The sequence below is a fragment of the Fonticula alba genome, assembly GCF_000388065.1.
Source record: "Fonticula alba strain ATCC 38817 unplaced genomic scaffold supercont2.1, whole genome shotgun sequence".
Lineage (NCBI taxonomy): Eukaryota > Rotosphaerida > Fonticulaceae > Fonticula > Fonticula alba.
Window position 1 is genome coordinate 3781553 of NW_009242971.1, and position 10188 is coordinate 3791740.

The following is a 10188-nucleotide window of genomic DNA, read 5'->3' on the forward strand; positions in this document are numbered from 1 at the left end:
CCGTCGCGGGAGGCTTTCCCACGGCCGCGGCAGCGACCACCCGCCTCCCCCCTCTGCCCGGCCCAGCCCTGCGCCCCTCCCTCAGCACGCACACACGCCCATCCACCGACCCGCCCATCCGCCCTTCCCTCGATATCCGCCCACCTCCCCAGTGGACCCTTCTTGCCGGCTCCCGGGATCTGCGCGGCGAAGATGACCCCGTTCGAGGCCTTCTGCGCGATCAACCCGGCCGACACGGCCCAGGTGCGCCCCCTCCCGGGCTCGGCTCCCGCCCTTGCCTTTCTCGGACTCTCCCCCCTGCCCCTGCCGCGTGCCCCTGAAACTGGAACCTGACGCGGTCGCCCCCAATCAAGGTCGTGCAAGCTGGCCACAAACTGCTTCACCAGTCCGGACCTTCTCACGGCGAAGAGTGTGCGTCAGCAGTCAGCCTCCCGGTCTTTTGAGACCCTTTCCCTCCTTTTCTCCTCCTCCCCCCCCCCCTGGACACTGCTCCGCCGGTCCAAGCGTCATGCTGACTCGGCTGCATCGGGCCCCAGACTGGTCCATCTGCGAACGCGTGCTCATCGCGGCTCTCGACCGCTTCGACCACTTCCGGCCGATTGCTGCGGTACGGTTTCTCGCGCGCGCGCGCGCGCGCGCGCGCGCACGTGCCCGCTGCCTCTGGCACGTCGCCTCCTCGTCAGTCCATTGACCGAGCCCGCTCGTATCGGCACCCGCACCCGCACCCGCACCTGCACACATTCAGGACTGTCTCGGGCGGCTTGAGAAACAGTTTGGCTCACGCAGCCTGCGCATCATGCGCCTGGCCGGCATGTTCGAAGAGGCCAAGGGCGACTTCGAAGCTGCGGCCGTGGTGTACCACCAAATCCTTGAGCGCGATCCCTCGAACGCGGTGCGCACCCCCCCCCCCCCCGCCCCCCCCGCCGCTCCCCGGACTCGGGCCGTGGGTGTGCATGTCACGAAGAGCGACTGACTGTGTCCTTGCCACTCCGGCTGCCGGGGCCTCGGGCAATGAAACCACCACCCCCACCACCAGGGCGCCATGAAGCGCCTCATCGCGCTGGCCGGCCAGCTGGAGGATGCCTCGCGCATGGTCACCCTCCTGGTGGACTACCTGGAGATCTACATGAACGATGCCGAGGCATGGAAGCTGCTGGCGTCGCTCTACTGCCGGAGTAGCTGCTATGAGCAGGCGATCTTCTGCTACGAGCAACTGTTCGTCATCCAGGAGACCGCCTCCTGTCGGATTCTCTGCGCGGAAGTGCGTGCCCAGGAGGTGGGGGGGGGGGGCATTTTCTTTCCGCCTCCGGTCCCCAATGCTGGACCCTCCCATTGGCCTGCTCCTCCGCCTGCCCCCTCCCCGCGCTGACATTGCATCTCACTGGGGCCGGGCCACAATCGTGCCACAATCGGCCATTGGGGGGGCGGGACCCCTGCCCGCTGCCCACCGCAAGGCTCTCTACACCCGTGGGGACATTGAAAGCTTGGTCCTGGCCCGGAAGTACTACTGCCGGGCGTTGGAGCTGACCAGCTCCTCCTCCGGGACTTCGGTCCGGTCACCGACCTCCATCAGCAATGCTGTCACCTGTGGCGAGACGACGCGCGCCCTGCAGGGGATCTTCCTGGTGCGTTCGTGCCTCCCGTGGGATGCCCTGCTCGCTCTTTTGCCCGGTAGCCCGGGGATCGCCAGCCGCCCGTCCTGACCCTCCTCCCCCCCCCTCCTGTCCCCCTGGCACATGAGCAGACCTCGCAGCGCTTGCTCCGGCTCCGGTCCCGCTCGCCGGCCGACCCGGCCATCGACCCGGAGCAGCATCACCGTGATCAGCTCATGGACGAGTCGATGCTCCGGCGCTCGGCCGAGAGCCTCCTCTCGGTGTTCGGGTCTGCCCGGGCGCCGTTCCCCGTTCGCCAGTCCTTCCATGCCCTGCTGCTGAGCTCCCTGGACCCGGACGCAGCCAGCCGCGCTGCCAATGCCGCTGCCACCCCGGTCGAGCCGGCTACCCCGCGCAAGTTGGCCCCGGTTGAGGCCTCCCCCTCGGTGCCGAGCTCGATCAGCTCCTCGGCGGCCTCCTCACCGGCCCTCGCCGATGAGGGTGACCCGCCGGTTGCCTCACCGGAGACCACCTCGGCCCCGGGTGACGCCGGCTCCTCGCCATCGCCCTCCTCCGGCCCGCAGACGCCCGAGAGCTCTGGCCATGATTGACCGAATAAACACCCACCTGCCTGCCTGCCTGGCATTCGAGATCCTCCTCTGGCCTTGGCCTTCATGTTCCGGCACATCTGGCCACGGGCTGTCCGGCGTCGAATCCCCCGGCAGCCGGGCGGCCGGGCGGCCGGGCGGCCGGGCGGCCGGGCGGCCGGGACACCGGGGGAATGCCACTGCCGAGCCGGGGCCTTCGGCCCGGATCGCGCGCGCGGCCGCCGTGTCCCCCCCCCCCCCCTCCGAAAGCCGGCATGTGGAGGCGGGGCGGGAAAATAAAGGGAAAAATAAAAACATGCCCATTTAAATGTCCCTCTTTTTGGGGGGACACCATCTTTGGCCCACGGTTGCCTTGAGACCGCCCGGCAGCCGGGGTCAGACTGACCCATTGCTCCGTTGGCAGACACCGCCAGCCGCACGCGCGCGCGCGCGCGCCCATGCTTGCGCCCGGCCCCCGGGCCAGGCGGGCTCCTTTTTTTCGGGGCCTCTCCCCCGCGCGCTGGCAACCCGCCGGGATGGCCAGCGCAATCCACCCCTCCCCCACACGCATTGCTCCCCTTTCCCCCCCCCCCCCCCCCCCCCCCCCCCCCCCCCTCCCCCCCCCCCCCCCCTCGCCCCTTGCCCGCCATGTCCGACAGCGCCTTCCGCCAGCCGTTCTCCTTCATCCTCGATGCCCGTGACAACATCGTCCTCATCTTCGGCAATGACTTCCAGATTGTGAACAAGGCGTGCGTTAGTCCCCCTCCGTCTCTCTCTCTCTCTCTCTCTCTCTCTCCGTCTCGCGCGCTCTCTTTCTTCGTCTCTCGCGCTCTCTCTCCCCGTCTCGCTCTCTCTCTCCCTCTCTCTCCCTCTCTCTCTCTCTCTCTTGTCTTGAGCCTCCTTCTCTCGCCCCTCCCCACTGACCCACACTCCTGCCCTGCGGCCCTGCAGCTCCGCCACCATCACCCACTCGACCCGCGCTGTGGAGGGCGCACACCACATCGAGGGCGGCCACACCACCCCCATCGTCGCGGCTGCCCTTTCGCCCGGCCAGGGGCACTTTGTGACCAGCTCCAACGACCGCATTGTCACCATCTGGGACACTGCCACCTGGACGGTCAAGTCCTCGCGGTATGTCGACATCCCCCGGCCCCCTTGCCCTTCCTCCCTCGTGGCCACTGACCATTGCCCGCCCCACGCACGCCGGCACAGCCCGGTCAACAAGCGTATCACCTCCATCAAGTTCAACAAGGACGAGGACACCTTCATCGTGGCCGACAAGTTCGGTGACCTCCTCTCGTGCGTCTCCGCCGCACATTTCCCGGGCCCCGCCCGGTCTCCCTCGCCCCCGGGCGTTTTCCTCGGACCCCTGTTCTTCCGCCCCACTCACCCCCTGGCTCCGGAACTGACCGCCCGCCCCGCCCCCCCCCCCCCGCCCCGCCCCGCCCCCCGGCCCCGCTACTCCAGCATCAACATCAACAACACCGAGACCCTTACCCCGCTGCTCAGCCACCTGACCATCGTCACGGACTTCGTGCGTTTCTCCCCCGACTCCTGGCGGGTGTGGCGGCCCTCCCTTCCGGATCTCCGCCGGTATCCCCTCTTCTCCCTCTCTTTCCACCTCCCTCTGACACATGTGTCCCCCTCGACCTCCGGCCTTCTGGGCGCCCTGCCCAGGCCTTCGCTCGTGATGGGTCGGAGATTGTCTCGGCCGACCGTGACGAGAAGATCCGCATTTCTCGCTTCCCCAAGTGCCATCTGATCGATGGGTTCTGCTTCGGCCATGACTCCTATGTCACCCGGCTGCAGATGATGGCCGGCGCCGGGCCCGACGCCTCGGACATCCTGCTCAGCGGCGGCGGTGATGGGCTTCTGATCGCCTGGAACCTCCTGACCGGCTCGCTGGTCCAGCGTGTGTCCATCACCGACATGATCGAGCAGCGCTTCGCCGCCGGCCAGGACGCCGAGAAGCAGGACGTACGCCGATGCCCATGCGGCGCTTTTCGTGGCCTTGCCTCCCCCCCGCCCCTGCCGCACCGACACGCACATACCCTGCGCCCCTCCCCCCCTTTTTTCTTTTGGCCCTCGCCCCTCTCCTCCTGCTTGACTGGCTCACTCCGTGCGTCTCTTGCTTTCCTTGATTCCTGCCACCATGCACACCCCTCCCTCAGGTGGACATCATGGCCATCGTTGCCACCTCGGACCAGAAGCATGTCGCCGTTGCCGTCGAAGAGTACGCCCGCCGCTCCCTGCCTCTCTTTGCGCTTTCGCCGCCTCGTGTGGCTGACCGCCCTCTCCCTCCCCCAGCTACCCGGGCATTTTCGTCTTCAACTTCGATGCCTCCGCCGCCGAGCCTCTTTCTTTCTCGCAGACCCTCCGCGTGTCGGCCGACCATCGCCCCACTGCCCTGGCCATCGATGCCGAGGGTCGTCTCTTCGTTGGCTGGTCCAACGGCACCCAGCTCCTGTCGGCCTTTGACCTTGTCAACGGCAAGGTGCGCCTCGCATTTGCCAGCCGAGCGTTGTTCTCTCGCTCCCTCTCGCCCTCGCCCTCTCTTGCTTCCCTGCCCGTCATCGCCTCTTGCTCACCCGAAAATGCCGTTCCCACAGTTCGAGCAGTCTTCTGCGGACATCGTTACCACCATCAACAACAGCTCCTCAGTTCGTGGTACGGCTTTGTCCCTCGTCTGCCGAACAGCTGGGGTGCCCCTCCTCCCCCCCCCCCCTCTTGCCGAAGGGCCCTCGTCTCACCTGTCTCCCCTGTCTAACCCGCCTCCTTACCCCATCCGAATCCCCTTGCTTCCTCAGTTGTCACGGTCCCGAGCATGCTGCAATACCTGCAGCTCCGCTCCGGGGCGCAGAAGACTCGCGTCCTCGGTCGCGAGGCCGTCCGCGGCGACACCGACCTCATGGACGAGGATGCCGAGCAGCCAGATGCCAAGCGTGTCAAGACCGACGAGTAAGGCGGTCGCTCTCCCCCCCCCCCCCCCCCGTGTCGGGAGCACTTGCTCTTCCCTTCCCCGGGCTCAGACATTCGCACTGCTCCTCTTGCCACCTGTTCTCTTCTCGCCCGCCGTTCCCTCCCCCCCTCCCCCCCTCCTGACGGACATGTGTGCAGACACACAAACACATACAAGCACGCATGTGCACGTCCCTCTCCCCACTCTTTCATGCCGAAAAAAAAATAGATCCCGTCCCTTCTGCAATGCCCCGGACCGTCGATGGCGATTTCCTCCGCTTCCCTCTGTTTGCCTGGAGCCCCTCGGCGACCGGCCCGCCGGGCCCCTCTTCCCCCCCCCCCCCCCCCCCCCCCGTCCCCCCCCCCCCCCCCCCCCCCCCCCCCCCCCCCCCCCCCCCCCGGCCCGACACACGAGAGTCCACCATGTGCAACCACCCCCGCGGCAAGTACGACGCCGGTGTTTGTGGGATATTTCATTGCCCCCCACCCGCCACGCCGAGCTCGTCGTCCTCGCTAGAGGAGGCCGAGTAGACGGCCTCAAGCTGTGCCCGGCGGCCAGCCGGTCCCCGTGACCCGAGTCCCATGGTGCGAAAGCGCCGAGTCAGGCGGTCGGGCAGGTCGACCTGCCCTTTGGTCGACAGGGCCGGCAGCCGGCGGGCCCCGGCGACCAGCGCCTCGAAGCAGGCCAGCTCCCGGAGTCCATCCAGCGGCTGAGCGTGCCATGGTGTGTTAGTGTGCGGCCACAGGGCAGGGTCCATGGAGGGAGCGAGAGGGGAGATCAATGGACAGCAGGGGATGGGCGAATGGCCCGGCCCCGCCGCAAGCCGGTGTCGTGCCTGAATGAGGTGGGTTCGGTCGTCGACCGGGGCAAAGGCCACCGGCAGGGGGCCCTCGTGTGTCAGGAGCACCGTGAACTTGGCCATGGCCACGGTTTCAGTGGGTGCTTCGACAAAGGTCGGATAGGGGGTGACCATGTCCTTGCTGGCCAGGTCTGCAAGGCCAAGCCGGATCGCAGCCTCATCACCGAGAGATCTACCACCCGGCAGGGAGGGATGTCAGGGAGGAGGGGGGGGGGGAGAGACAGAGGGAGGGGCACAGACATCAGCATGGAGAGGATACGGGTGGGAGGGGGGCGGAGGGCCTCCACAGCGGGGAGCAGGACAGCATGGCGCACCTCACCGAGAAGGGGAAGACACTGTGGTGCTCGGTGATCTGATTGAGAAGAGTACGTGAAGCACGCAGGCGAAGCTGGGTCGAGAAGCCCAACGGCTGGCGCGCGTAGATGTTCGGTCGTGAGAGGGCCGGATGCGCGGCTTGCGAGGCGAGACGACATGACCCGGTCCCGGTGGACAGTAAAATCGAAACGGCATACACCTCGCCCTCTTCGAAGGTAATCCCATCACGCGGGTGTCGGCCATCCTTTGCTCCGAGGGAGAAGGACTTGTGTCCTTCAACAAGCTCCCGGTGCAGCGATGTAGATAAAATGCCTGGCATACAGGGGGGGGGAAGGGGGGAAGCAGGTGCGTTTAGCCGGCCGTGAGGCACGCCGAAAACAGGTGGGGGAGGAGAGAGAGGGAGAGAGAAAGAAGGGGGGGGGAGAAGAGAAAGGCAAGACCGAAATCAGGGAGACCGCGAGAGGAACGTGCGCACACATACCTGGGATAACATTGCAGCGGAAGTGTGCGGCCACTTGGCTGATGGCGGCCCGGAGGTCGGCGCATCGGTGCCCCGGCCGAAGAAGCTGCAACGCGGCCAGGCTGGCGTAGTGCGTGGCGCTCAGGAGGTCCGCCAGCCGGGGGAAATCGGCGACCGGCGAGTCGGCCCCATCACCGGGCGGCACGTGCACCGTGGTACCAGCCATCACGGGGAAGGTGTTGAAATGGACACCAAGCTCACTGGTGCAGCAGAGGGCAGTCACAGGGGGTGGACCATGTAAGTGGCAAAGCCGTGCAGGGGCAGGCGCAAGGCGAGTAGGCGCGGGCAGACGCGGGGGAAGTACATTTTGACAATGTCCCCGGGGTTGATGAACATCGGCGGATCGGTTTTCAGCGGACAGCAGTTGCCGATGATATTGTTGACGGCCACCGAGGTGGGAAAGGCCACGCCATGGCGAAACTGCCGGTAGTGCCGAGGGATGGTGCCCTGCGATTCCAGGATGTGCCGGTCACCGAGGATGCAGAGGTCCAACACCGAGGCACCCGGCTGACAGGCATCAACCACAGCAGCAAGGGCACCTACGGGAAAGGGGGCCACAGGGGACGAGGTGAGTGCACGCCAGCGAAGAGGGCCCCGGCGGAGCCCCATGGCGGAAGGGATGGCGCAAGGGGGGGGGGGGGAGGGGGGAAGAACACGGACCGTTGGCGATCGAAGCGGCAATCTGGTAAAAATTCCGCACATCCGGGTTGACAATGGTGTCTTCTATGTCTTCAAAGCACTCGGACTGCCGGGGAGGGGATGGGGAGGGGAGGGGGGAGGGGAGGGGGGGACATCGAAGGAGGCCAGAGTCAGCAAGCGAGCGCTCGAGGCCGGCTGGCAGGTCCGGGACAAAGGGCGGCGCACCTGGAACTCGCGCTCCAGCTGGCGGCGGCCGCGGCTCATGGTCGCGTGCCTCAGGATGCAAGGGCCGCGGGAGGAGAAAAAAGCCCGAAAAGCAGAAGGAGAGGGGCCCCAAGGTGGGCAGAGTGAGGGTGTGCGTGTGTCTGAATGCGAGGGGCGAAGGAGGAGGAGGAGGAGGAGAAGGAGGAGAAGGAGTCTCATGAGGCTCCATCTCCCGGGGGAGGGCCGGCCCCGGTGTCCAGGCAGTTGAATGGCGCCGATCGCGGAGCGCAGGGGCGCCGGGAGGGGAAAAAAACATCGGCCTGGGCGCCTCGATGCGGGGTGCCAGGCACGCTGGAGGGGGGGGGGGGCAAGCGCGCCAAGCGCTTCGGCGTCCTGACGCAAGGCCGAGCCGATCGGGCGGGTGGCGGCCCGGGGGGCGTGGGTGGGGGGGGGAGGGAGCGGGGCACAGCTGCCGACGGATCGTGAGCGCTCGACGTGATCTCAAGTCCGTGGGCGCGTATTGTCCGCGGCCCTTGCGGGTACCGGGGGGGACTTTTGGTGCCGGCGCCGGTGGCCGGCAGCGGGGGCCCCCCCGGTGCGGCTCTACGTGCAGCTTTAGAGTCTTTTCATCGTGCCCACACCCACCAGGGCCCGGTGAGCCGCGCAGCACGTAGACCGACCGCTCAGGGGCCCTCTCCGGGTCCCTGCGCATGCGCCTGGCCCAGCCGCGCGCCTCCGGTGCCCCGTCCGGGTGCTCGCACGCAAGTGCGGGCCCCGGGCCCGATCGGCACGCTCCTCCTGGGGCGCGTCGGTCGGCGCGTGGGCCCGGGGCGCTGGGCAAGGTGTACAAACACACCCCGCCATCTTCCTTCTCTTGCCTCTCTCCCCCCCCTCCCGGCTTTTGACACATGCCCCTTTCAAATAATCGAATCCCTCTCGCGGGGCCGGCCACCGGCACGGTGCGCTTCCCCGCCGCTCGTCCTCTCGTTCTCCCCCGGGCCGGGCCTGGCCGAAGGCGCCCACCTCCATGTTGAGGGGATGGTGTTTTGGCCAGAGAAAGAGAGAGGGGGGGGGTAGTATGTTTTGTGTGGTGTATTTCCCATCGGCCGGCGGATGCCGATGGACAGGGGGGAGGGGGGCAGGGCAGGCCGGCCCAGAGACACGGAAAAACACCGTGTGTCACTGTAGATCGCGCGCCAGGCTGAGGCCGCCGCCGCCGCCGGATTTTCCCTTCTTCTCGTAGAAAAGATCCATGCGTGCGGTGCCGACATTGACGATCTTCGGGCATCCGTCGCGCTAGATTCGGTGGGTGAGTGAGTCGGATTTGCCAGGGCACAGTGCGTTAGAGAGGCCAGAAGAGGGGGAAGCCCGGGCATTTGGACGGACGCAGGTGCGGGCAGTGTCGCAGCACAACGTACATCCTTCTCGAGGATGGTGCACTCCTTGCAGTAGTACGCGTCAGACACACCGACATTGCCGCAAATGACACAGCGGCCCTGGGGAGAGCAGCGCATGAGGGAAAAGGGGGCATGGGGGAAAAGAGTGCATGGGAGAAAAGGGTGCATGGGAGAAAAGGGTGCATGGGAGAAAAGGGTATCTGGGTAAGTACATGGAAGAGGGCAGGGCGAGAGAGAGAGAGAGAGAGAGAGGAAGAGAAACAGAGAGGCAGGCAAACAGAGGGGGGGGAAAAGTGGCGAGTCACATCCAAAAAGAGGTCGCACTTGGAGGGAGCCAAAGTTGCAGTCATCGCAAATGCGAACCAGCGTGGCCGGGTGCACGAGCGAGTCACAGACAACGCACTTGCCGTCGCCTGGCAGAGACAATGACGGGAGGCCGAAAAAATGAGCAGGTAAGTAGGCGCTCCCGCAAAGAACATTGGAAGGAATGGTGGCAGACAGGCAGGCACAAGGGATGCCGACGCACACTTGTCGCAAAGGCGGCCAATCGCGACGCCAGGCTGCTTCTGGCACATAATCAAATCCGAGTGATGGCGAGCCATGGTGGGCGGGGGAGGGGGAGGGGGAAAGGAGGAAGGGAGGAAAAAGAAGGGAGATGGGGTCCTGGCTGCCGGACACCCCCGGGGGCGGATGATGCGCAGCCAGCGCGCGCCCTTTTCTGCCCGGCGACGGTGGGAAGCGTGTATCATGGGGAGACTCTATCATGTGACCCCGCCACATGCATCGTTGTGGGCTAGTTCGATGGCTCGGCGTCGGCGGGCGAGGATTGCCCACCACCCGGGGAGCCCCCTTGGGTGTGGCGGGGGCCGCTTTCATCGGGTGGGAATTAAATCCCTTCCCCGGCGGCCACTGGCGGCCTCCTGCCCCCGCCATTGGGGCGATGTCTCCCACGACCCCCTCCGGCCGATCGAGCATCGAGTCTCCCGCCTGCCAAACGACCCGGCCACGCTTTGCCCCTCGGGGGGTGGGCCCTCGCCCCCCCCCCCCCCCCCCCCTTGTCATGGTCTGCTCGTGGGGCCACACCGACGAAGCGGCGAAGGGGCTGCCTCGACGGCC

The 10188-nt window shown here is 66.8% G+C and overlaps 4 protein-coding genes across 4 annotated transcripts; 2 read left to right on the forward strand and 2 right to left on the reverse strand.

Annotated features, from left to right (window-relative positions):
* Positions 1–2244, forward strand: H696_00812 (hypothetical protein). The gene is made up of 7 exons (XM_009494696.1): positions 1–243; positions 354–411; positions 537–607; positions 746–892; positions 1037–1261; positions 1455–1625; positions 1745–2244. The coding sequence occupies exons 1-7, from the start codon at positions 193–195 to the stop codon at positions 2201–2203; spliced, it is 1182 nt and encodes a 393-aa protein (XP_009492971.1). The 5' UTR covers positions 1–192; the 3' UTR covers positions 2204–2244.
* Positions 2245–2815: 571 nt separating this feature from the next.
* On the forward strand, positions 2816–5383 carry H696_00813 (hypothetical protein). Its single transcript, XM_009494697.1, has 9 exons — positions 2816–2928; positions 3131–3310; positions 3392–3478; positions 3647–3713; positions 3857–4156; positions 4351–4412; positions 4487–4673; positions 4789–4846; positions 4987–5383. The coding sequence occupies exons 1-9, from the start codon at positions 2828–2830 to the stop codon at positions 5139–5141; spliced, it is 1197 nt and encodes a 398-aa protein (XP_009492972.1). The 5' UTR covers positions 2816–2827; the 3' UTR covers positions 5142–5383.
* A 212-nt stretch (positions 5384–5595) lies between these two features.
* On the reverse strand, positions 5596–7873 carry H696_00814 (hypothetical protein). Its single transcript, XM_009494698.1, has 7 exons — positions 7697–7873; positions 7493–7577; positions 7137–7371; positions 6794–7032; positions 6312–6624; positions 5974–6169; positions 5596–5847 (listed from the first exon to the last, which is right to left on the reverse strand). The coding sequence occupies exons 1-7, from the start codon at positions 7733–7735 to the stop codon at positions 5611–5613; spliced, it is 1344 nt and encodes a 447-aa protein (XP_009492973.1). The 5' UTR covers positions 7736–7873; the 3' UTR covers positions 5596–5610.
* An 876-nt stretch (positions 7874–8749) lies between these two features.
* H696_00815 (hypothetical protein) lies at positions 8750–9746 on the reverse strand. The gene is made up of 4 exons (XM_009494699.1): positions 9599–9746; positions 9397–9485; positions 9094–9171; positions 8750–8971 (listed from the first exon to the last, which is right to left on the reverse strand). Exons 1-4 carry the CDS (start codon positions 9672–9674, stop codon positions 8855–8857), a joined length of 360 nt encoding a protein of 119 aa, XP_009492974.1. The 5' UTR covers positions 9675–9746; the 3' UTR covers positions 8750–8854.
* Between the last annotated feature and the right edge of the window lie 442 nt (positions 9747–10188).

Coding starts and splice junctions, on each gene's coding strand:
- H696_00814 (XM_009494698.1), bottom strand. CDS start 7,735: ATGAGCCGCGGCCGCCGCCAGCTGGAGCGCGAGTTCCAG. Junction 7,578..7,696: donor AGCTGGAGCGCGAGTTCCAG/GTGCGCCGCCCT, acceptor CCTCCCCGGCAG/TCCGAGTGCTTTGAAGACAT. Junction 7,372..7,492: donor TGCCGCTTCGATCGCCAACG/GTCCGTGTTCTT, acceptor CCTTTCCCGTAG/GTGCCCTTGCTGCTGTGGTT.
- H696_00813 (XM_009494697.1), top strand. CDS start 2,828: ATGTCCGACAGCGCCTTCCGCCAGCCGTTCTCCTTCATCCTCGATGCC. Junction 3,714..3,856: donor TGACCATCGTCACGGACTTC/GTGCGTTTCTCC, acceptor CGCCCTGCCCAG/GCCTTCGCTCGTGATGGGTC. Junction 4,157..4,350: donor AGGACGCCGAGAAGCAGGAC/GTACGCCGATGC, acceptor CCCCTCCCTCAG/GTGGACATCATGGCCATCGT.
- H696_00812 (XM_009494696.1), top strand. CDS start 193: ATGACCCCGTTCGAGGCCTTCTGCGCGATCAACCCGGCCGACACGGCC. Junction 608..745: donor ACTTCCGGCCGATTGCTGCG/GTACGGTTTCTC, acceptor GCACACATTCAG/GACTGTCTCGGGCGGCTTGA. Junction 1,262..1,454: donor GTCGGATTCTCTGCGCGGAA/GTGCGTGCCCAG, acceptor GCCCACCGCAAG/GCTCTCTACACCCGTGGGGA.
- H696_00815 (XM_009494699.1), bottom strand. CDS start 9,674: ATGGCTCGCCATCACTCGGATTTGATTATGTGCCAGAAGCAGCCTGGC. Junction 9,486..9,598: donor TGGCCGCCTTTGCGACAAGT/GTGCGTCGGCAT, acceptor TGTCTCTGCCAG/GCGACGGCAAGTGCGTTGTC. Junction 8,972..9,093: donor GCACCATCCTCGAGAAGGAT/GTACGTTGTGCT, acceptor CACCGAATCTAG/CGCGACGGATGCCCGAAGAT.